The sequence below is a fragment of the Microtus oregoni genome, unplaced genomic scaffold (assembly GCF_018167655.1).
Source record: "Microtus oregoni isolate MIOR12 unplaced genomic scaffold, Mior012 000023F_ref0000262, whole genome shotgun sequence".
Classification (NCBI taxonomy): domain Eukaryota; kingdom Metazoa; phylum Chordata; class Mammalia; order Rodentia; family Cricetidae; genus Microtus; species Microtus oregoni.
In genome coordinates this window covers 18,062,282-18,087,756 of record NW_024543082.1, presented here as the reverse complement: position 1 = coordinate 18,087,756, position 25,475 = coordinate 18,062,282, and the positions used below count along the sequence as shown (strand labels likewise).

The following is a 25,475-nucleotide window of genomic DNA, read 5'->3' as shown; positions in this document are numbered from 1 at the left end:
ACCAGTGGTCAGAGAAGACAACAGATTCACATATTAAACATCTTCCATTTCTTCTTTAGCCCTATGATGTGGCAAAGGCAAACAAGAAATCAATCATTTTAAAGTTTAGTCTCTTCCTTTTGGCCAGGTGCTCAGTCTCGTCACTGAGATTGACATCATTTGTCTTTTCTCTTTGCTGTCTTCTGTCTGTAGCAGGGGCAATTCTACTGCCCATCTTCTTCATTTCTGTGCAACAGGAGGAGGCTCCCAAGCATCAGGACCAGTCATGTTTTCCTCCCAAGCTTCCTAGATGACAGGTTAACTCAGAACAAAGAAACCATTAGCACTGGGCACTACAGAATCCCACAGAATAAAACACAAATGTGCTTCTATAACAGAGACTCTAAAGTACCTGTAGCAATCTTACGGGGAGTCAGATAACCTGAGACTTAGATGGGTGGCAGTTCCAGGGACCACTTGTCTATAAGAAACCCTATAGCCAAAAGAAAAAAAAAAAGACAGAAAAAAGAAAAAAAGGAAAGAAGAAAAAGAAAACTGGGTCTAGAGAGATATATCGGGAATTAAGAGTATTGGATGATACCCAGAATACCTTGGTTTGATTCCCAGCACACATAAGGATGATCACAGCATTCTATATCACCAATTCTAAGGGAATAATGGTCTCTAGGGCATCCTTGGGTACCAGGCACTCTTGTGACACACCCATATGTATAAAATAAAAAATTGAGAAATTACAAACAAAAAACCACATGATTATTTTGCTATGTTTCGTTGATTTCTAAGGAATGAAGCCAGTGATAGCTAGCATACACAGCAAACAGGTCCATGTAGACATGACAAAATGCCATTCACCTGGTTACCTAGGAGACGGAATGCTGTTGTTTTCCTCCCGCTCAGTTTAAGTTTTGGTATAAAAGCTGTTTGGAGAATAAATGAGAGGAATTCTTCAAGATGTGAACTCAAGACTTCAAGAGGGACCACTGAGAATCTCCCTCCCAATTAAGCCATGTGAGTTGTGTCTTTATTACCGCGCCTCCAGGCTGGTCAGAGAGAGTTTATGTTGGGGTCTTGTTGAGAGAAATAATTTATGGTCCGGGCTAGCACTGGACCCCGACGACACCAAAATTCAAGGGTCTTCTACCTCAGCGACATTCTGAGGAGTCCTGTGGTATGATGCCTGCAGGCATATTACTTTGCCTGTGTGTATGTCTATGTACTATGTAAATTCTTGGTCTCTGTAGAGGCCAGAAAAGGGCATTCATAGTCTTGGGAGTTAAATATGATGGTAGTGAACCTCCATGTGGGTGCTGGAAATCAAGCCTGGGTCCTCTGAAAGAGTAGAAACTATTCTTATCTGCTGGTCCTAACTCTAGCTCCAACAAATCACTATTTTCAAACTATTGGAGTAAACTGAATTCAATTTATCTGTTATGAATGTTTCTACCTCAGTGTCTTATTTTACAGACTTTTTAAGTTAAAAGTGTCTTTTATAAAGGCTATAAGTCACAAGTACACAATTTGAAATGTTTATTTGGCCAGCATTTAAATTAGTTTCTCTACTTTGTAATATTTTTCCTTTTTATTCTATTTTTATTATTTACATCACCTTTTACATCTATTTTGATCCCCTCCTTTCCCTCTCTCAAGTCCGTCCAGATTCTCTCTCTACCCGCCTAACTTTAAGTTCTTTCTCATAAAACACAACCCCAATATAACAACAAATCCTAGAAAACAAGACAGCATCCAAAAAGGTAAAAGGAAATAATCAACAAACTATAGCCAAATTGAAGCATACAATTTATTTTTTAAAAAAAAAATCCAACAACACAAAATAAAACAAAAAGAAATATATATGGAGTCCATATAGGTTAGTCAGCTACTCTTGATCATGAAGCCTGCACTGGAGTGGTTGGTATGTCACTATTGGAGAAAACTGCTTTCCCTCTCCCCGCAGCTATAAATGACAGTTGAGTTGTTAACCTTTACCCTTGTAACTAGGTTTTCATTCATCCATTCATTCATTCACTTTCTTCAAAACATAAAAAAGCAAAGCCAATCCAATCACATCAAAGGTGAACAAGACAAGCCACCAGGAGGAAAAGGGGCCAAAAGAATATATATGACTAACAAATTCTCACACAAAAGAATCCCATGAAAACACTAAACTGGAAACCATAATATATACGCAGAGGACCTGGTGCAGACCCATGCAGGCCCTTTCCATGCCACCTCAGTCTCTGTGAGTTCATAGAAGCTTTGTTCATGTTAATATAGGAGACTGTGTTCTTGGCATCCTCCATCCCTTCTGGCTCTTCCACTCTTTCTGCCTGCTCTTTCGCAGGGTCATCTGAGCTCCGAGGGGAGGGATTTGATGGAGACATTCCATTTAAGGCTGAGTGTTCAAAGGCCTCTCACTCTCCAAAAACAAATGTCTGTTTATGAATCTCTGTATTTGTTACCACCTTGTTGAAGGAAGCTCTTATGATGATGACTGAGCAGAGCAAGACATTGATCTATGGAAATATCAGAATACCATTAGGAGTCATCTTATCACTGTATCCCCCCTCCTTTTGTAGGACACTGTTATTTAGTTTTACCATAAGTCTCTGGGATATCTAGGCTCAGGGTCTTGGTCACCCAAGCAGTATCCCATATGGGTTTCATCTTGTGGAGTCAAATCAGTTTCTGGTTGGTTACACCTAAAAGCTTTGTGCCACAATGGCCTTAGCACATCTTGCAAGGAAAATACACCTTTGTAGGTAAAGGGATTGTGGCTAACTTGATGTGTAAGTTTCTCTTTTAGTAGAGTGCAGAATAATTTATGGTATCAAAAATGTTGGAACATGGGTGTTGAGGGTCTATAATGGGGAATGACCTTGAATTCAATGGCACAGGAAAAGACTTTCTGAACAGAACGCCATAAACATGGGCAGTGAAACCAACAGTTAATAAATGAGATGTAGCATGATTAATAAAAACTCAAAGTCAGATATTGGGGTTCAACCTGAAGGTCAGAAAAGCAAAACAGCCAGCCACAGGCTCAACCTCAGTCCAAAAAATAGTAATCCTGCCTCCAGGAGTCTCAAAATGATACTGAGCCTGAGAGCTATCTCCTCCGGTCTTTTAATCCTCTCTGGGGTTGGGATTAAAGGCATGCACTGCCAATTTCTATAGCAAACTAACCCGACTACTGAGATTAAAGGTGTGTGTTACAACTGTCTGATCTGTAAGGCTGACCAGTGGGCTGTTTTATTCTCTGATCTTTAGGAAAGCTTTATTTATTAAAATATAAATGAAATTACACTACAAAAAGACCTCATGAAACTTTAAGCTTCATGTCATATCAGCAAATGACACCTTCATTCATACAGAGCGGCAAAGTTTCTTCACAGCAAATGACACCTTCATTCATATACAGCGGCAGCCTACAGAATGGGAAATGGTGGTGGTTGGTTTTATTTTTCAACTACACATCAGATAGAGGACAAATATTAAAATTATATTAGAAACTAGATATCAAAAAATACCGCAGAGAATAGGTATAGAGTAAAGGACTGAGGAATAAATAGATCTTGTTAAGAAATAAAAATAGACTAGAAAGGGGTTGGTGAATCAGATGGAGTGGGACTGGAATGGGAGTATAAATTGGTGTAGGGGAGGGGAGAGGAGGTTATGGAAGGGAATACAAGGACAGACCTAAAATAAGGGGCATTTAAGGGTACTATGGAAGCCTAATACAGTATAAACTTCCTAAAATATATACATATGTGAAGGTGATCTAAATGAAATCGCCAAATAATAGGATAGACAGAGTCTCAGTTGCTCATTTTTTTGTCACCCAGTGAAGTTTCCTATCCTTCACTGGGTTGTTTCTAATTGAGCTGCTGGCCAAGGGGAATCCCATAGGAATCTCTAAACAATCCAGGCTGCTGCCAAGACTATAGGTTGTTCTTCACAAATTCACATTGAGGCCCAGTTGTTCAAAACAGAATCCACAGAGCATGAAGAATTTGAACAGGTGCCTACACAGAACATAGATTTTTTTTTTAATAGTTAACAAGACTAGCTCTACAGAGCCTGTTTCACACTTCTGCCCATTCCTCACATCCCGCTACGCCGCACTATCTGCCACGGTGAGCCTATACCTGACACCATGGCCTAGGCTTCCTTGTTTATGGGTTGATGTGAGTACTGCATTCTCTATCCGTCCGTTTGTGCCTGCATCCTTCACCCAAGGGCAGGTGTGAAAGTCTGGTGCTGCATGTAGTTGCAACTTGTTCCTTCTCACTGTCTCCTGCAGGCCCAGAGCGTAAATACTCTTAAGTTGTAACTGCTTACATATAATAATCATAGTGACATTTTTTTTGTCTTCCAAATTAAAGTTGTTGATTGGTGGGTTAATAGATAGGTTAATTGAAGCAAAATCTTATTTTGTAGATCAGCCTGATCCTCTGACTTAGCCTTCCAAGCACTGAGATTACAGACATGAGCCACAATGCCTGACTTAGAGGTTATTCTTATTTTGGTAATACCAATATTCTTTTTTAATAGATGGCATTTCATAAGCTTATGAATGTGTGTGTGCACGTGTGTGTGTGTACCATTCTATTTGGTTACCTTTTATTTTGCTATGGAATACAACTTCCTATCATTTTATGATAAACTTTTCTCTGTTCTTATTAGTTCATTAGCAGGTAAACAATATTTTCCTAGGCATTGTTTTGCTTTTAACCTGCTAAGATGTTTGAACTAGATTCAAGAACTTAGCTATACAGTAATAGAATGAAAAAGATAAGTACACAATACTTAGAAATTTTATTGTATCAAGACTAACTGAAAACATTTTCAAAAGTTTCCAAAATAAATGGAAAAGTGAATCAATAGGTATGTTGTAAGATATATGGAAAGCTGAAATACCTACAAAATTTATTACTATGTAAATTCTGCATCTATAAAATATTAAATAATTCAGAAAAACCTACATGAAAAAGAATGGAGATAAGACAATATGATTATGAAAGGTAGAGAGAATTATGCTAAGCTATATATTTGAAAGCACTTTTAAACCGGCATTAAAATGAGCACATATATTGTCTTTAGCAAATAACTAAAGAGATTAGAATAAATTGTTATAGCATATGTTTATAAGTATGAGCCTCAAGCTAGCAAAAAATATGTAGTTTAATAAAAGCTGGACAAGAAACATGATAAAGTGAAATATGCATATTAAAATGGAAGTAGATGCGGCTTGTTTTAGTCAGTGTTCTCCAGAGGAACAGAACTGATAGAATGAGTGTATACATAGATAAATAAAGGGGTTTTCTTAGAGTAACATACAGGTTGTGGTTTGGCTAGCCTGGCAATGGCTGTTTACCAAAGAAAGTCAAGAATCTAGTAGTTGTTCAGTCCACAAGGCTAGGTGGCTCAGCTGATCTTCAGTGCGTGTTGGAACCCTGTCTCTACTTTTCCAGCACACATTGGGACTAGATGCATGCACTAATATCTGACATTTTTATGTGGGTTCTAGAAATAGAACTCAAGTCTTCATGCCTGCCAGATGATCACTTTACTTACAATGTTTTTTTTCAACCATCAATCTCCTTTTCATAATAAAAATTTGAAAAAATAATCAGAGTAATAAGATATTTCTTACCCATACTAATATTCTTAATAGCCAGCATTTGTTAAATGGCATATTAAACAATATGTTTAAATACAAAAATGAGAAAAAAGAAGCTTCTTTACCTGTTATTTAGAATTAAAGTGAGATATAAATTTAGAAAAGAAAATCCATGCATTTGTCTTTGTGATAGTTCCTATGGTTACTATTGCTGTGATGAAACACCATGACCAAGAGCAAGCTGGGGACAGAAGAGCTTATTAGGCTTATACTTCCACATCATAGTTCATCATTAAAGGAAGTCAGAACAAGAAATCAAATAGGGAGGAAGCTGGTACAGAGGCTATGGATGGGTGCAGCTTACTAGCCTGCTCTTCATGGTTTGTTCAGTCTGTTTTCTTATAGAACACAGGACTACCTACCCAAGGGTGGCCCTACCCACAAATGGCTCAGCTCTCCCCCATCAATCACTAATTAAGAAAATGTCTAAGAGTTATACCTTCTGCAGGCATTGTCTCAATTAAGGTTCCCTCCTTTCAGATGACTCTAGCTTGTATGAAGTTAATATAAACTAGCCAAGAGAGGATGTGTGAGGGATGACTATGTGCATGGAAAATTACCAGAATCAGTTAAAGACTTTGCTTCTGTAAAATTTAGCAAGGATTCAAAACACAAATTAATTTACAATAGCAACAAATCTTCCTAGCTACTAATAGGCCACCAAGGTTTCACTTAAAAAATAAGGTATCATTCATGAAAGTGAACAAATAAAAAGAACCAAGGCAATCTATTAGTAGAAATTTCAAAAATCATGCATAGAGAAAAATGTGAGCTTTCCTAAAAAGGAAAGACTTGAATAAACATGTCACAAGATAATGAAGAAGAAATTACACTAAAAATAGCTATTAGCCTTCCAAAAGCTCTATGTAGTAAAAAAATAATAATTATCAAATAAAGAAATCAAAGAAGATATGCACATTGAAGATATACAAAGAATTAAAATCATTAAAATAACTGTACTCCTGAAAGTGAGGCAAAGAGTTTGTGCAATTTCAAAGACATCCTACTCAGAACTAACTAGAGAACCCAAATGTGTCTGAACAGCAAAACCTCATCCCTTGTCAGAAGCCACTGCACCTTCTGACTTCAAAATGTACCATGGAGCAGTAATTAATCAAAACAGCATGGCATTTGCAAGACACAGACTCACAGATCAGCACAGCAGACCAGAGACACTGCGATAAACTTTCAATTAAGGTGATAAGGACACACACCCAGACCCTGGGAACGGTTGGTGATGTAGAATATGCTGTGCCAGGGAAGCTGGATAACGCAGAAAGAAAACAGTCGTCAATTCCATATAAGAGACCAACATCAGAAAAGAAGAAAAAATTTGCAAACTCCACATCTGAGAAGGGTTTAGCATTTCAAGACCTATAAGAGCTTACGAACTCAAGAAAAATAAGCTGCTAAATTTTATGGGTAAGAAACCTAAACAGACATTCCTCAAGGAAGTATACAAAATAGCTAATAGATATATGAGAAAGAAAATGCTTAACACCACTAATCATCACAGAAATTTAAGTAGAAATGCCCAGAAGATGGCCGCTTACCCCAGAAGAATAGTTACTATTTAAAGTACCAAAGTCAAGAGATGTGTGGATGTGGAGAATGGAACCAGTTCATGCTGTACATGAAATGTAACACACTAGTAAGGGTTCTCAAAAAGAAAAAAAAAAGAATTGTTACATGATCAAGCTGTTCCATTATTGGAAACGAAATCAATAAATTTTCATGTTGAGATGTCTGGACTTCCACGTTCTCTGTAGCACTAGTCACAACAGATGCAGGGCGAAGCTACTGCCTGCCTAGAACTGATGAGTGGAGTGAGAACCCATGTGAACGTGTGAATATCATTCGCCCATAAAAAGGAAATTCTATCATGTGCAGCATTGTGGGTGTTACTAGGGGTTCATCCATGTCAAGCAGAATAATCAAGAAACGTAAAGAAAAGTACCACATGGTCTTATCTAGGTACGGAATCTACAAAACCCATGTCTGAGTTGAGAGTAGAGTGGTGGTCAGTAGGTCTGGGTTAGTAGAGGGTATGAGGGATAAGGTTGATCAATAGGACGAAGCTATAATTCGATGTCAGTGAGACTTCTTTGTGCAAATGTCCAGAAGTAATTATAGATAATGAGTTATGTGCTGTATATCTTTAAAACCTAGCAGAAAACATTTAAGTTTCAGGTACAAAAAAAACTGATCAATGTCTGAATAAGCAGATACGTTTAATCTGCTATCAAAATGTACATGGTACTCCATAAATATCTTTAATTTTTATGTATCAGTTAAAATAAATCTAATTTTAATTTCAAAACTTAAAGACATTAATATTAATAAAGCCCCACTTGAATCTACTGCTGCCTGCAATGACATTATAAAACATTTTTCTCCACTTATTTTTAAAATGGCAATTACTGCTAGCCAGTGCAAGCTTTAATTTAGAATGCTTTGTCTTAAACTTAAATGCTATGCAGGGACAGAAAAAATAAATGCACACTATCATTTATACCTGTCTGATGGTGGTGGCCTATTAAGCCTTCAGGTTCTGTTGATGATGGTCCGGGCCGCAGTGTCGATAATGAGACAGGCGTGTTCTCTGACCTAGAGATACCGTGACAATGTTACAGAAATCAAGTAAATATTGACCAAACATTCCTTCCCATGACAGCACATTATAAGAGCAGGCTATTAAGTAAAATTTGATAGATTGCTACACAAATTCTCTTGAGCAGTTCACCAAAATACTAGAACCGGCCTATTGTTTTTACATTAAAGTTTGAAGCAATAGTTTGTGATCTACTATCTCCATGGAGATCATATCATCTATATTCTAAATTTATCGTCTGCTCCACAAATCCTAGATTCATACTCTTGATACTTAATTAACATACTCCCTCAAGTATAAGATAGGCATTTAAAAATGACAACATTAGAGCAGAATTCTTAATCCTCCCTCCAAAGCTTGCTTTCCCTCTGTACATATTTGTGAACGTTCTCTTTACTGCTGAAACACTCACTTTGGGTAAGATAATGCTTTCCTCTCCCTCATTCTCCATTCCCATTCCTCAGGAAGCCTTCTGATCCTGGATAGAACCTTAACCCCTCCTCCTCTTTTCTACCTCTTCAGTCTACACAGTTTCCATCTGTCTCCTGACTACTGTAGCCGTCTCTTCAAAATGCTCCTTCATTCTTGTCCTGTAAGGCGCCTTTTCCACATCCCAGGGAGAGAGCCTTCTAGATTATAGATCAAATTCTCACACTTCCTTGGTTTATATATTTCCCTGGATCAAGATGGAGCAGAATAAAAACCCCACCACTTTTTTAATTTAAAGAATATATAGTAACAGCGAGACAAATCACACGCTACCAATTATGACTATAGTTCCTGCTGCCACTGGCTAGGATTTTCCTATTTCCATTGATCTCCTCCCCATCATATACCTCTGTCCACCAGGGGAGCTGTCTACGGGTGGGCATTTTATTATATTAACCTATAAGATAAGATCTCAGCTTCACCCTCTACCTCAGGGGCACATATGTCAGGCTTTCCTTCTAAGCCTTGTTTTTACACTCAGACCTTCCCTCGCACCTACTGTCCCGAGTCCTCTGCTGTCTCCCGTGAAAATCTGTTCTCAATAAAGAGTCTTAAACATGGGGCTAAAGAGTCAACTCAGCAATAAAGGGTTCAGCTCCCAGCAACCAGTTTCAACTGCCATCAACCAGTTCAAGCTTTAGAACTCTCTCCTGGCCTCCACAGGCAGCAGACACACACTTGTAGAGTACAGACACACACTTGCAAAATTCACATACACATAAAATAATAATGAATAATTTTTCCTTCTAAAAAATAAAAAAGAATATTACACTCAATTCATCAAAAACATAAATGCTTGTCCATGGCCTTCTTGTATAACCAATCAATTTCAGAAATTGTCAAGGATGTGGAAATGAGTTTTCTTTCACTACTCTCTGCACGACGGATTTTTCAAGAACCCCTGGAAATTTTTAAAAATAGTATTTCCATCTAGCAGTATTGTATCCAGTGTCTCTGTCACAACAGGTTGTCCTACAGCTTACCTTTTCTTTTTAAAGTAAATATAGAAAAAAGCACTGATGATACATGAAATGAGAAATAAAATGATGAATATAATTGCAGTTATCCTGAATTGATCCACGGTACCTGAAAAACACAGACCATAGCATGGTATTTCTTTGGTTACACTGTACTGTCATCTTGGAGCCTTTAACTTACTTATAACGTTTTCTGGGTTTGCTTAATTGACATTCAAATTTACTCTATAAGATGTTTTCTAGTAGAAATGCCATTTTTACTATGTTGATCCTCCCAATCCAAGAGCAGGGGAGATCCTTCCATTTTCTGGTCTCCTCTTCAATTTCTTTCTTCAAAGACTTAAAGTTCTTGTCATATAGATCTTTCACTTCCTTGGTCAGAGTTACCCCAAGATATTTTATGCTATTTGTGGCTATCGTGAAAGGTGATGCTTCTCTGATTTCCATCTCTGTTTCCTTATCCTTAGTGTATAGGAAGGCCACTGATTTTTTTTGGAGTTGATCTTGTATCCTGCCACATTACTAAAGGTGTTTATCAGCTGTAGGAGTTCCTTGGTAGAGTTTTTGGGGTTGCTTATGTATACTATCATATCATCTGCAAATAACGAAAGCTTAACTTCTTCCTTTCCAATACGAATCCCCTTGATCCCCTTATGTTGTCTTATTGCTAGTGCTAGAACTTCAAGCACTATATTGAAGAGGTATGGAGAGTGTGGACATCCTTGTCGTGTTCCTGATTTTAGTGGGATGGCTTTGAGTTTTTCTCCGTTTAATTTAATGTAAGCTGTCGGCTTGCTATAAATAGCTTTTCTTATATTTAGGTATGACCCTTGTATCCATAATCTCTCCAAGACCTTTATCATAAAGGGATGTTGAATTTTGTCGAATGCTTTTTCAGCATCTAATGAAATGATCATATGGTTTTTTTTCTTTCAGTTTATTTATATGCTGGATTACATTGATAGATTGCGTATGTTGAACCAGCCCTGCATCTCTGGGATGAAGCCTACTTGATCATAATGGATAATTTTTCTAATGTGTTCTTGGATTCGGTTTGCAAGTATTTTATTGAGAATTCTTGCGTCGATATTCATGAGTGAGATAGGCCTGTAAATCTCTTTCTTGGTTGGGTCTTTGTGTGGTTTTGGTATCAGGGTAACTGTAGCTTCATAAAAGGAATTTGGCAATGACTCTTCTGTTTCTATATTGTGAAATACATTAAGGAGTACAGGTATTGAGGATCAACATAGTAAAAATGGCAATTCTACCAAAAGCTATCTATAAATTCAATGCAATTGCCATCAAAATCCCATCAAAATTATTCACAGAACTGGAGAAGACAATAATCAACTTATATGGAAAAACAAAAAACCCAGCATAGCCAAAACAATCTCATACAATAAAGGATCGTCTGGAGGCATTACCATCCCTGACTTCAAACTCTACTACAGAGCTACAGTAATGAAAACAGCTTGGTATTGGCATAAAAACAGAGAAGTCGACCAATGGAATCGAATAGAAGACCTTGACTTTAACCCACAAACCCATGAACACCTGATTTTCAATAAAGGAGCTAAAAGTATACAATGGAAAAAAGAGAGCATCTTCAACAAATTGTGCTGGCAAAACTGGATGTCAACCTGTAGAAGAATGAAAATAGATCCATACCTATCACCATGCACAAACCTCAAGTCCAAATGGATTAAAGACCTCAGTATCAGTCCGAACACACTGAACCTGATAGAAGAGAAAGTGGGAAGTACTCTACAACACATGGGCACAGGAGACCGCTTCCTACGTATAACCCCAGCAGCACAGACATTAAGGGCCTCATTGAATAAATGGGACCTCCTGAGACTGAGAAGCTTCTGTAAAGCAAAGGACACTGTCACTAAGACAAAAAGGCAACCCACTGACTGGGAGAAGATCATCACCAACCCCACAACTGACAAAGGTCTGATCTCCAAAATATATAAAGAACTCAAGAAACTAGACCGTATAAGGCTAACCAACCCAATTATAAAATGGGGCACTGAGCTGAACAGAGAATTCTTAACAGAAGAAGTTCAAATGGCAATAAGACACTTAAGGTCATGCTCAATTTCCTTAGTGATCAGGGAAATGCAAATCAAGACAACTTTAAGATACTATCTTACATATTCTGTAGTCAGAATGGCTACAATAAAAAACACCAATGATAGCCTTTGCTGGAGAGGTTGTGGAGAAAGGGGTACACTCATCCATTGCTGGTTGGAATGCAGACTTGTGCAACTACATTAAAGCAGTGTGGTGGTTTCTCAGAAAATTTGGGATCAACCTACCCCTGGACCCAACAATACCACTCTTGGGAATATACCCAAGAGTGGCCTTATCATACAATAAAAGTATATGCTCTACTATGTTCATAGCAGCATTGTTTGTAATAGCCAGAACCTGGAAACAACCGAGATGCCCTTCAAAGGAAGAATGGATGAAGAAAGTATGGAATATATACATATTAGAGTACTACTCAGCACTAAAAATCAAGGACTTCTTGAATTTTGCATGCAAATGGATGGAAACAGAAAACACTATCCTGAGTGAGGTAACCAGACCCAAAAAAGATGAACATGGGATGTACTCACTCATATTTGGTTTCTAGCCATAAATAAAGGACATTGAGCCTATAATTAGTGATACTAGAGAAGCTAAATAAGGAGATCCCAAAGAAAAACATATAAGCATCCTCCTGAATATTAACCTTCATCAGGTGATGAAAAGAGACAGAGACCCACACTGGAGCACAGGACAGATATCTCAAGGTCCAAATCAGGAGAAGAAGGAGAGAGAGCATGAGCAAGGAACTCAGGACCACGAGGGGTGCACCCACACACTGAGACAATGGGGATGTTCTATTGGGAACTCACCAAGGCCAGCTGGCCTGGATCTGAAAAAGCCTGGAATAAAACCCGACTTGCTGAACATAGCCGACAATGAGGACTACTGAGAACTCAAGAACAATGGCAATGGGTTTTTGATCCTACTGCATGTACTGGCTTTGTGGGAGCCTAGGCAGTTTGGATGCTCACCTTACTAGACCTGGATGGAGGTGGGGGGTCCTTGGACTTCCCACAGGGCAGGGAACCCTGATTGCTTTTGGGCTGACGAGGGAGGGGGACTTGATTGGGGGGGGGAAATGGGAGGCGGTGGCGGGGAAGAGACAGAAATCTTTAATAAATAAATAAATTTTAAAAAAAGATGTTTTCTAAATACCATGGAAAGAAAGGTAAACTCTCATAGAGTAGTTCCTTCTTCCCTTGAATATAATTAGGGAAGTGCAAGCCTGGGTGGAGGAGAAGCACAGAATTCTCCACTCTGCCATCTTGAACTATTTCCTACTGTTACATTCAGGGAAAGTGGAAAGTTTTGCTTTCAGTTGTACATCCATCCCTTAGTGACCCCATAGTCTCCAGTGGATGTTGCCATTGACAGCCCTGACTAAAGGAAGTGGGCCAAGGAAAGACCAAAAGTCATGAGCCTAGGAAAGTGGCTGTGGGGAGAAGGGGTGTGAGGCTGGGGTGAGAGGATCAAGAGGGAGATAAGGAAGAGGAAAAGAAGAAAGGAATCAGTGTATGAAATTGCCAGAGATATAACCTAACCAAAAAAATAAATAATTTTCATTTTAAGTTGAAAAAGAAATTTTTAATTAAAAACTTGCTTCTCAAAAGATAGAAAAGTTCCTTAAAAGAACTTGAAGAAGATGTTTATACAATCTGCCAGATAATATGAAGAAAAGACGAAGTCATGGATTTTGAAATGAAGTGAAAGCCACCCCAGATGCTTTAATGTACTTTTAATGAGAGGTTCACAAAACAAATCAGTTAACAGGAGGAAATTCTCCATGAGTTGAGAAAACATTCAGAATTTACTGATGATTAGTGATTCTCCTTGGTGTGTGGGTTAATGTGATAAAATTCTGGAAAAATTGGATCCTTCCCACTAGCCCTAAAACAAAATGTCAGTCATTATATTTTAATATTGGGACAACACAGAACAGATCTTCTTACCAAATTATACCATTTCCGGGTCTCACTTCATTCTCATTTCAGGAATTCCATGAACGCTATCAGTATACAGGAGCAGGAACAAGACTGATAGCCAGAGGTTTACTGTACCCTGTGTTATCAAGTGAAAGCCTATAAAACTCATAACCTTTGTACTGATATACAGCATGGAAGGAAAGAGAAATTTACAGAACTCCCTATTCTGGGTTTGCAGTAAACTGCTTGCCTTGTCAATGTACATAAAAGAAAGAAACTATAGTCTTTGATTTTTATTTTAAGGTTCATGGGTTACTGTTCCACTTATCTCAAACACTTACTGTGTAAATAGTATTAACTGGGTGGTTGATGTAGTCTTCTAAGCCCTATTCTCTCCTGCAGAATACTTAGGATCCCATTATTGTAGATTTGGTAGCAAACCTCTTTCTATGTCCTATGTTTATACTTCAAACTGAGTTTTGTCCCAACTGTGTCCCCATAGGCTGGCATCTGAATTTCAATAGACACAAAGACCCCAGGATCTTCATACCTGTGTCTTCAGATTCTAGGATATTACCCAGGAGAAGCAGGGAGAAAAGAATTCCTCCAACACATTCCACTCTCTGACAAGTGTGTTGTAAGGGCATTAAGCAGGGGAAGGTTTCACTAGGATGGATGACAGTTTCCTTAGCTCTCTGAAGCCTATACTGTATCCATGAATTTGAAATCAAATCAAGGTATGCCATGTAGCATGCTTTGGTCTACAAAACTCAAATGAAAAGTTGGTGAGCTTTAGATAGCATAGAGTTAATGAAAACCTACAGGCTGTGTGGCAATTCAGGACTGCTTTATTTCATACAGGTATTTATTATTTCAAATAATTGGTTTGCTTGTGGCAAGATGGTCACCAACTCTCTGAGCCGTGGAACAAAAATAATTAGACCATTTCCCTACAATGTGAATGATTCACTGTTATCTTGCATCCACTGTTGAAGCTAGAAGGCTTTACTTGACATCAGAGAATAGTGGAGGCTGGTTGACTGGTTTGAAAATTCTCAGGTGCTAGGCAATGTATTTTGCCATTAATCAAAGTAAAACAGTTGGGAGGGAACTAGAAAGAAAGTACAAATTCCCTTCCAGTTTAGACAATTTGGAGTTGAGAATCTGAGAGAGAAATGAGTTAATACTTTTGACTGTTGAAATATTAGGATAACCCTTTCCTTGATAAAAGTTTGGTGACTGGAGATTTCTTTAGGCTACTCCTGATATGTTTAAATGCTATTCTATTTTTATGCTAGGTTTTTCTTCTACATTTCCCATAATAAAATTAATAATTAATAATTATAATCAATAAAACCATTCCCTCAAGAATGTTAACAGATAGAACCATCAAAAAGCCCGTAGTGGTTGACTTCCATCACTATATCTTGGATTAACCATGGGGATAATGCCACTCACTGTGATGGCAGTGCTGCTAATTAGTGCAAACAAGAAACAAACTAATTGAACAAGGCTTGTGAGGGTTGAGACACATTAAAACCAGCCTGAAGACAGTGGTAATATTGGTAGAAACAAAATATTCTATTGGCTGTGAAATATGAAATGAATAAGAGGAGGTGAATGCATAAACTTTTAGGAGAGAATGATTTGAGATTCTATGAGCGTGAGATATGAGGACAAGTCACTTACAGTGGTAACTCTGCTTCCATAGCGTGCTTTTTGGAAATGGAGCCGAGCTTTATAGACTATGAACAACATTTCTAGACTCTACAGGAGGAAGTGACAGACACAGTTCATTGGAAACCGAGGAACTGCACCACTTGATCTAGGGCTCTGAGGAAGATCGAAAATGACACTTTTGTTCTGCTGGGAATGGAGGTTCAAAGCTCAGTAACTGAAGAAAGGAGTTATAAAGACCAGGTAGACAGGCTGTGAGAAGGAAAGCTGTCAAATAATAAAAGGATTGATGTGGGATTAAAAAATGTTGTAAAATAATAAAAGTGGGGTTTTTGAAAGTGATTAATAAGAGATGGCTTGAGTTCAAGAGTTCACCTAGTTAGTCTGGGTCCAAGCTTCCCTTTGCAACTATTCAGAAAACCTGAATAAATTACTTTCAACAATTCTTTTAAAATATTAAAGATTTCCCAAATCATAGAGAGTTCATAGGGCCTAGTGAAGCATGATTAAAGGAAGCACAATTAATAAAAACTCAGAGTCAGAAATTGGGGTTCAACCTGAAGATCAGAAAAGCAAAACAGCCAGCCACTGACTCTTACCTCAACCTCAATCTGAAGTGACGATCCTGCCTCCATGAATCTCAGAATGAGACTGTGTTTTGAGAGCTGTCTCCCCTTGTCTTATATTCCTCTCTAGGCTGCGATTAAAGGCGATTAATGGTTTCTATGGCAAGCTAGAGGAGCTACCGGAATTAAAGGTGCATGTCATTGTGGCTACTGGGATTAAAGGTGTGTGTCACCATAACTTGGTGTATAAGGCTGGCGCTGTTCATCCCCTGCTCTCACGTCCTTCTCCTCTCAACTTCTTACGTTGCTGACACGGCCATGAGAGACCCGTGGGCATCTATGATTCTACTTAATTTCCTGTTCCTAGACTGTTCCCATTAACTCTTGATATCACCTATTTATTTTGCATTTCTTCTAGGCTCTTGCGATTAAAATCGTGCAGATTTGTAATATTAAACTTCATGAACTTCTGTGCCTCTTTCCGGCTAGTCACAGGGTGGGTGGGAAAGGCAACATCTGTATTTAGGAAGTCTAAATTCATGGCCACACCTCAAACAGCAAAGACTTTAGGAGCTGTATCAGGTCCAGTGTATTTTTAAGGACACTCCCTGTGGCTCACTCAGAGGAGAGTCATCAGAGAATGTTTTGATTTTTTAGTAGCCATTTTATAATGCTGAGAAAGTGAAACTCGAGGCAGCCAGCAATACGGCTTGTACTGTGAAAGCAGGAAAGCAGGTAGCACACATGTTCCTGGGGTCATGCCCAGAATTACGCAGTGAACCGTCCACAAGCTTTGTGTCCACAGGCTTTGCCGAAATGGGTGAGGGTCTCCAGGGCCTTGCCACAATAAGAGCTTGTTCCTCCTATTCTCAGGCTTTGTCCCCTGAAGAAGTCATATGACTCCTGCCACTTTCCATTTTTTTCCCAGATAGAGATCAAATTCGGAGACTTGCCCATGGCAAACAAGCCCTCTCTCACTGAACCATAGTCCCAACCCTATTTCTCTGTGTATATCTGACTGTCCTGGAACTCACTCTGCAGACCAGGCTCGCCTTGAACTCACAGAGATTCGCCTGCCTCTGCCTCCCTGAGTGCTGGGATTAAGGACATACAGGAAATTAGGCCTACTACAAACACTTAGATATGCAGGGTGGTAGTGGCCTCACCTTTAATCCCAGCACTCGGGAGGCAGAGGTAAACATATTTCTGTGAGTTCGAGGCCATATGGAGAGATCCCTTCTATCTATAGAATAACAAGTATTGGCAAGGATGCAAACAAAAGCCAACCAGACTCACATGGTTGCTGGAAACTTGAAACCATTTGACCACTGGCAGTTCATGAAAACACTGAACATTTAATCTACCATAAAACCTACAAAGGACACTTCTTTTATTCCCAGGGAAATGATATATATACTTATGTAAAACCTTATGCATAAATGCTCAAGAGGAATTATCCACAGTAGCCAAAAATGTAAATAATCCAAATATCTATCAACTGAAGCATAGATAAGTGAGGTGTGGTGCATCTATACTGTAGAATACTTTTTACTCATGGAAAAATTTAAGTAATGATGCATGTCACCGTGTGGATGAACCTTGAAAACTCTGCTACATGAAAGAAGTTACAGGCAAAGCAAACATATAATGTTTTTGCTTGTATATGAAGTAACCACAATAGATAAATCTATCTGCATGTAAAACAAGCTGGTGACTACGGGCAATTGGGAGGCCACACACCTAAGCCATTGGAAAATTTGCCACTGCTAGAAGGTGTTTGGTTTCTTCAGGAAATCATGGAAGTGTTCTGTAATTGCACATCAGTGATGGTTGCAAAGTACTTAGAAAACAGCAACAACCTTCAAATCATATGTTTTAATAGAACACATTCTATCTTAATTTAAAAAATAAAAATAGTCTGTGGAAAAAAGCAAAAGTGACTAATGCACTAAAGGAAAACTAAAATGATGAGTGAAAGCAATTAAGTAAGCGAAGAGTTGCTGTAAAGAATCCCACTGCTCATTTTATTCAGAGACAGGCTCTCACTCGATAGCTGTGGTTGTCCCAAAACTCATTATGTAGACCAGGCTGGCCATGAACTCACAGAGATCCTCATGCTTCTACCTCCTAAGAGTTGGGATTAAAGGTGCATGCTACTATGCCCAGCTTCATTGCTTGAGTTCTTAATCATATATATGCATTATATTGGTTTACTTCTTCAAAAGCAGCTAATTAACATGAATATTTTTCATTATGGATTTTTAAAAAGATAAATATGTCTACTCTCTCATCCTCTCTTGGGTGTCTATGTGTGTGCATGTTTCTGCATGTGTAAGTACATGCTTGTATATGTACATGTGTGTAAATGTCTGAGCTTCTTTGTGCATTTGAATGTATCTGTATGGGAATGTATGTACTGGAAGCCGGGGATCAATCAGAGGAGCTGTCTAGCTTGTGATTTTGTTAGTTTTATTTCATTTTTCTAAGAGACTTTCACTTGGATCCAAAGATCACTGATTACTCCAGGCTGACTGGCCAGTGAGCCCAGGGATTTGCCTTTCCTCACTTCCCCAGCTCTGGGATCACAAGGACATACCTATACCTGGCTTTTTATGTGGGTGCTGGGGTTCAAACTTGGGTTTCCATGCTCTCAAGGCAAACATTCTACAGACTAAGCTGTTTCCCCAGTTCCAACTACCCCCCCCCCCAGATTTGCTGTCACTTCTCCTTACCTTCTTGCTTTACTGGCAGAGGAACTATCTTCTCTTCATTTCCTATGGGGTGAGTCATGGACACAACCAGGTGCTGGAGGCCCAAGGACCTGACAGCTTTCAAAGAGATGTTGTATATTTTAGTGGTGGTCACTGTGCTATTTGGGTTCTCAGTAAAGTACTCTTTCTGTGTGAGCACTAGTGCTTCTGAAGGGTAAATGGAGATTCCAGGAGCAGGCTTTCCCACCCCTGAACAATGAAGGTTAAGGAGATCTTCAGAGCCAGGAACAGGATGGAGTTCTGTTATTAATTCAGGAACAACTGAGGCAAAGAGAGAGAAATTAAGTTAATATAATCAATTTTAGTATGCTGTTAATAAATGGCTTCCCCCCCATTTTTATATGACACATAAATGCTGAAAACATATTCCTCTTAGGTACCACCCGTCACATATCATAAAACTTTCAATACCTTTTGCTCTGTTTACTGACTGCTATCTTAACTTCTTTGCAATTATAAATTATATTAGACACACCCCCAGTATTTCATGCTTAGAGCAGCACAATAAAGAACTCCTGTTTTCTTACTAGTCCTGGGATAAATTGCTTATTTGAGGACTGGAGAACTCTAATTCCCTTAGCCTTCCCCTTTCCTTGATCTTTTCTGCTGTCTTTCCTTTACCCTACTTTCTCCTTGCCTTAGTAACAAAACTCTGATGCTCTTCTGGGTTTTCTCCACTTCACTGAAGCCAGTGCAGTATACTGTGAAGAATCGGGGTGGGGTGGTAGAAGGTCCTGCCTCAGCTCACCATCTCATTGGCCTCCATGATTTTCTCCTGTCTAAGTCACTTGGACTCATCAATGTCAATTTTTTTCACCATCTAACTTCCTTTCTCTGAACCATGCCCTTAAACACTATAACTCCATGATGTCTGCCCCCATAATAGGACCCTAGAGAAAGGGTTATATACTTAGGACGTTAAGGCAGGTTTGTCCTCCATGGCTGCCATGTGGAAAGGAATTAAACAGACACTTGTAGCAGGCTTCATCTTCAAATGTCACTTTTTGGATGGTTATGAAGGAGGCACTGGGTTCCAGGATCTCGCAGTGCAGCCTGTTCACATATGGTGGGATAATATTTTCTCCATATTTATGGCTGTAAGTGCCGATATTTTGTGGCAAAGAGCCTTCAATTTTCTGCCAGGTGACTTGCAGAACATTTTCCAGACTTGTCAAATTGCAGAAGATGGTCACGTTTCTTCCCAGTACAGCTGTTTCATAATTCTTATGCTTTATTTCCTGTGAATACACTGAAAACGAAGTCCAGTGTTAAGGGAAATATACATCCATTCTACTCCAGCGTTCCTAAAACCACTTGGCTTTATGATTACCATTCTATTTGCCTCTTCTGCAAAACAGAAATTGACACACTCCAGACTGAGGAAGAGATCGTGCATTCAAGAGCAACCTATGATACAAAGAGAAACTGTGTCTCAATGAAAAGGAAAAAGTGTGGAGCCATAACCTATGTACAGTTTCAGCAGGAGAATGCTTGCCTGGCATAGGCAAGGCCTTATATTTGATCCTCAGAACTGAGAGAGAGAGAAAGAGAGAAAGAGAGAGAGAGAGAGAAAGAACTACAGTTGTTCCTCAACATTGAATATCTAGTATCTAAAATGAATTCTAGCACATATTACCTAATAAATAACTATTAAGGGTAAAAATTAAGAAAATAAATATATATCCATAAATATATATAAGATGTATTTAGATATAAAACACTTTGCTTAATACATATATGCATATATATACTAAGCAAAGTTATATATATATATGACTTTGCTTACATATATATGTGCTAAACTTGTATCATAATTATACATATATGTACATATGTACCCTAGGTTATGAATTATTCAACACCTTGATGGATAGTTCATGTACTCAAATTGCTCGATTTTGTCATCGAGGAAATGCAGGCTACTCTGAGGACTACATATGTGCCAGTTGTCTAAAATGAAAGGCAAGCAATGTCAAGTTTTATTGAGAATTTGCAGAAACAATACACCTCATCCACACTGCCGAAGGAAGTGTAAATTCTGTTGGGTACTCAGTGGCAACCCTTGGGGTTATCTTATCACTGACTATAAGGATACCCTACAAGCAGCAAGTCTACCCCTAATATACACCTAATAGAAGCTAATACATGTATTCTCCAAAAACGCGAACAAGATTTTTATGCAAATGAGGAATATATTTCATGCCACACTACAGAGGATAGACCCATACTCATGGATATAAGACCAGAACAAATTAGACTTAGTCAGCTAATTTTTTTAAAGGCCATGAAGTTGCAGTGGGGAGAAGAGGGTGGATCTGAGCGGCATAAGAGGAAGAGTGGCAAGGGTCAGGGTGGGCAGGGCAATGATTTCGGTGAGGTAAGACTGAAACCTGGATTCAGCTTGACTTTAGCAAACTAGTGCTGGACCAAAACTTCTGGAGTCTGATGAAAAGGTTTTGTTTTTTTTTTTCATATTTAAACCCAGTAAAACATTGGAAGTGTTACCACGTAACAATTATCACAACAAAGCTGGCTACATCAAAACTCATCTGCAAAACATATCATTTTAGCAAAGCACCTGTGATGTTTTTCACAGGTATGGGTGCTACTGACTGAGAAACAGCGCTCAGTAGTCTAAGCCTAGGGGGGATGGGCTTGTAATAAGCATAATAGAAAACTCTACTGCATGAGAATGCCTTTCATAAGGACAGGCTCTATTGACGGGTATACAATACTCAGGATTTAGGGGGTTCAGGTGAAGCCTAGATCCATAGAATAGCAAAAGTTCACCATGTTGTTAGAAAACATCTACTCTAGTTTCTGGGCGAATAGGTATCAGTTTCTTCCCTCAAAGAAGAATGTTTAACAATTCTGCTTTCTCTTATGCTTATCTGTGAGCACATGGACCTCATTTCAAATAGGAGGCTACAGGTAAATATGATCAAAATGCATTATATAAAATTCTCAATTTACAAATTACAATTAACAAAAATAGTATGTTAAAAAAGCCAAAGTTGGGCTGGGTGTGGTGATACACACACTTAATCCCGGCACTTGGGAGGCAGAGGAATGTGGATCTCTCTGAGTTTGAGGCCAGCCTGGTCTACAGCCTTCAAACTCTATTACAGAGCTACAGTATAGAAAACAGCTTGGTATTGGCATAAAAACAGAGAAGTCGATCAATGGAATTGAATAGAAGACCTTGACTTAAACCCACAAACCTATGAACACCTGATTTTCAATAAAGGAGCTAAAAGTATACAATGGAAAAAAGAGAGCATCTTCAACAAATTGTGCTGGCAAACTGGATGTCAACTTGTAGAAGAATGAAAATAGATCCATATCTATCACCAAGCACAAAACTCAAGTCCAAATGGATTAAAGACCTCAATATCAGTCTAAACACACTGAACCTGATAGAAGAGAAAGTGGGAAGTACTCTACAATACATGGACACACTCCTGTATAACCCCAGCAGCACAGACACTAAGGGCCTCATTGAATAAATGGGACCTCCTGAGACTGAGAAGCTTCTGTAAAGCAAAGGACACTGTCACTAAGACAAAAAGGCAACCCACTGACTGCGAGAAGATCTTCACCAACCCTGCAACTGACAAAGGTCTGATCTCCAAAATATTTAAAGAACTCAAGAAACTAGACCATAAAAGGCTAACCAACCCAATTATAAAATGGGGCACTGAGCTGAACAGAGAATTCTCAAAAGAAGAAGTTCAAATGGCAAAAAGACACTTAAGATCATGCTCAACTTCCTTAGCGATCAGAGAAATGCAAATCAAGACAACTTTAAGATACCATCTTACACCTGTCAGAATGGCTAAAATCAAAAACACCAATGATAGCCTTTGCTGGAGAGGTTGTGGAGGGTACACTCATCCCTGGTGGGATGCAAACTTGTGCAACCACTTTGGAAAGCAGTATGGCGGTTTCTCAGGAAATTCGGGATCAACCTACCCCTGGACCCAGCAATACCACTCCTGGGAATATACCCAAGAGATGCCCTATCATACAACAAAAGTATATGTTCAACTATGTTCTGAGCAGCATTGTTTGTAATAGCCAGAACCTGGAAACAACCTAGATGCCCTTCAATGGAAGAATGGATGAAGAAAGTATGGAATATATACATATTAGAGTACTACTCAGCAGTAAAAAACAATGACTTCTTGAATTTTGCATACAAATGGATGGAAATAGAAAACACTATCCTGAGTGAGGTAAGCCATACCCAAAAAGATGAACATGGGATGTACTCACTCATATTTGGTTTCTAGCCATAAACAAAGGACATTGAGCCTATAATTCGTGTTCCTAGAGAAGCTAAATAAGAAGGTGAACCCAAAGAAAAACATATACGCATCCTCCTGAATATTAACCTTCATCAGGCGATGAAAGGAGACAGAGACAGAGACCCACATTGGAGCACCGGACTGAAATCTCAAGGTCAAAATCAGGAGCAGAAGGAGAGAGAGCATGAGCAAGGAACTCAGGACCGTGAGGTGTGCACTCACACACTGAGACAATGGGGATGTTCTTACGGGAACTCACCAAGGCCAGCTGGTCCGGGTCTGAAAAAGCATGGGATAAAACCAGACTTGCTGAACATAGTGGACAATGAGGACTACTGAGAACTCAAGAACAATGGCAATGGGTTTTTGATGCTACGGCACGTACTGGCTTTTTGGGAGCCTAGGCAGTTTGGATGCTCACTTTACTAGACCTGGATGGAGGTGGGTGGTCCTTGGACTTCCCAAAGGGCAGGGAACCCTGATTGCTCTTTGGGCTGATGAGGGAGGGGGACTTGTTCGGGGGAGGGTGAGGGAAAGGGGAGGCGGTGGTGGGGAGGAGGCAGAAATCTTTAATAAATAAATAAATTTAAAAAAAACAAATTACAATTAACAAAAATAGTATGTTAAAAAAGCCAAAGTTGGGCTGGGTGTAGTGATACACACACTTAACCCCAGCACTTGGGAGGCAGAGGCAGGTGGATCTCTCTGAGTTTGAGGCCACCCTGGTCTACAGAGTGAGTTCCAGAACAGCAGGGGCTACACAGAGAAACCCTGTCTTGAAAAACAAAAACAAAACAAAACAAAAAAAAGATTTAAAACAGCTCAACTTCAAAATTTAATGGTATGTATGTTGTTTGACTGTGAACATGAGCAAAATTACAAAAACAGCAACAAACAGACTTTGTGAGGAGATCTCTGCAGCTAGCTGGTCTGCCACCTTTATATGTGCATAAATCAGGCATAGGGACTATCTTGTTTGAGCATGGTGCACATACCTCAGAAGCTGCATGCTTGATATCATTCTCCCCTTTCTCCAATTTTCTGTAGTCATTGTTTCAACTATTCTCACATTAAATGATTTGCCAGCTCTGTGTTTATATGTGTGCATGATTAATACACAGAACCAAGCATAGATACCTTTTTACCTTTTACTAGGATAAAAGTAAATGGTCTATAACCTGGCGGTTTTGCCATTAACTTCCGCTTAACATCTACAAAAGGAAATCAAGACTTACCTGATTCTTGTGTGCAGACAGGAAGCATTAAGAGGTGGAGAAGGCAATTGAGTGAAAACTCCATTGACTCTCCTGGTGAAAATTTTCACTAACAGTCAGAATATCTTGTTTCCTAGCAGAACAGTCATAAAAAGGAGACTGTAATTTTCTTCCAATGTTTCCTGCTAAAAAAAAGTTATACCTTATCAAGATATTTTGCAATCATTCCACTCCAAGGTGTGGCGATACACACCCCTCATCTCCACTTTCTATCAACACCTGTCTGAATTCTATATCACAAGCTAAACTAGAATATACATATATATATATATATATGTGTGTGTGTGTATATATATATATATATCTGTGTGTGTAGCTACATAAATAGAGATACAGTTATATATTTTTGCTTGATGTTTTATTTTTTTGTCTTTTTGAGGGGCCTACCACCCAGCTCCCAAATAAACACACACACAAGTTTATTCTTAATTATACATGCCTGGCCTTTGCTCAGCTTGTTGCTAGTCAGCTTTTCTTAACTTTCATTATCCCAACTACCTTTTGCCTTGAACTTTTTCCTTTTCTTACTTCATGTCTTACTTTCCTTCTTACTCCGTGGATGACTGGATGACAGTATGACTGGTCCCTGACATCTTCTTCTCTTTGTTCTCTTGCTTCTCCTTCTCCTCACTTCTCCTGCTATTTATTCTCTCTGTTTATACTGTCTGCCAGGCCCACCTATCTTTGCTCCTGCCTTGCTATTGGCCATTTAGTTCTTCTTTATGACCATCACGTATTTTATCCAGGCAAAGAGTCACAGCTTCACTGAGTTTAAACAAATGCAGCCTAAACACACCTTAATATAATATTCCCCAACAATAGATACAAAAAGATACAGATAAAATTTCACCCAGTGTGCTTGGCTTCAAAAAGACAGCCACAATCGACTTATAGGTTTGAATGTTTTTCATTAGGTAATGACACTACTTGATAGTCCTTAGGCGATGAGACTTGATGGAGTATGTGTGGCTTTGCAGGGGGAAGTGTGTCACTGAGGTTAGGCTTTGGAGTTTTAAATGTTCAAGCCCAGACAAGTGTCTCTATTTCTTCATGCTGTCTTCAGATCCATATGTGGAACTCTCAGCTCCTCCAACACCTTGTCTG

At 38.9% G+C, this 25,475-nt stretch overlaps 1 protein-coding gene across 10 annotated transcripts; it reads right to left on the bottom strand.

Moving 5' to 3' along the window:
- Window positions 1-1,784: 1,784 nt before the first annotated feature.
- LOC121461808 (OX-2 membrane glycoprotein-like) lies at window positions 1,785-24,992 on the bottom strand. Of its 10 annotated transcripts, none has more exons than XM_041673095.1 (7): window positions 24,870-24,992; window positions 24,333-24,496; window positions 19,701-20,039; window positions 18,752-19,051; window positions 9,764-9,866; window positions 8,187-8,287; window positions 1,785-2,513 (listed from the first exon to the last, which is right to left on the bottom strand). In XM_041673095.1, the coding sequence occupies exons 2-7, from the start codon at window positions 24,394-24,396 to the stop codon at window positions 2,437-2,439; spliced, it is 984 nt and encodes a 327-aa protein (XP_041529029.1). In that variant the 5' UTR covers window positions 24,397-24,496; window positions 24,870-24,992; the 3' UTR covers window positions 1,785-2,436. The 10 variants fall into 10 exon arrangements, with proteins under 10 accessions (XP_041529029.1, XP_041529038.1, XP_041529031.1 ...); XM_041673104.1 differs by having other exon boundaries at window positions 8,196-8,287; XM_041673097.1 differs by having other exon boundaries at window positions 24,900-24,992.
- Between the last annotated feature and the right edge of the window lie 483 nt (window positions 24,993-25,475).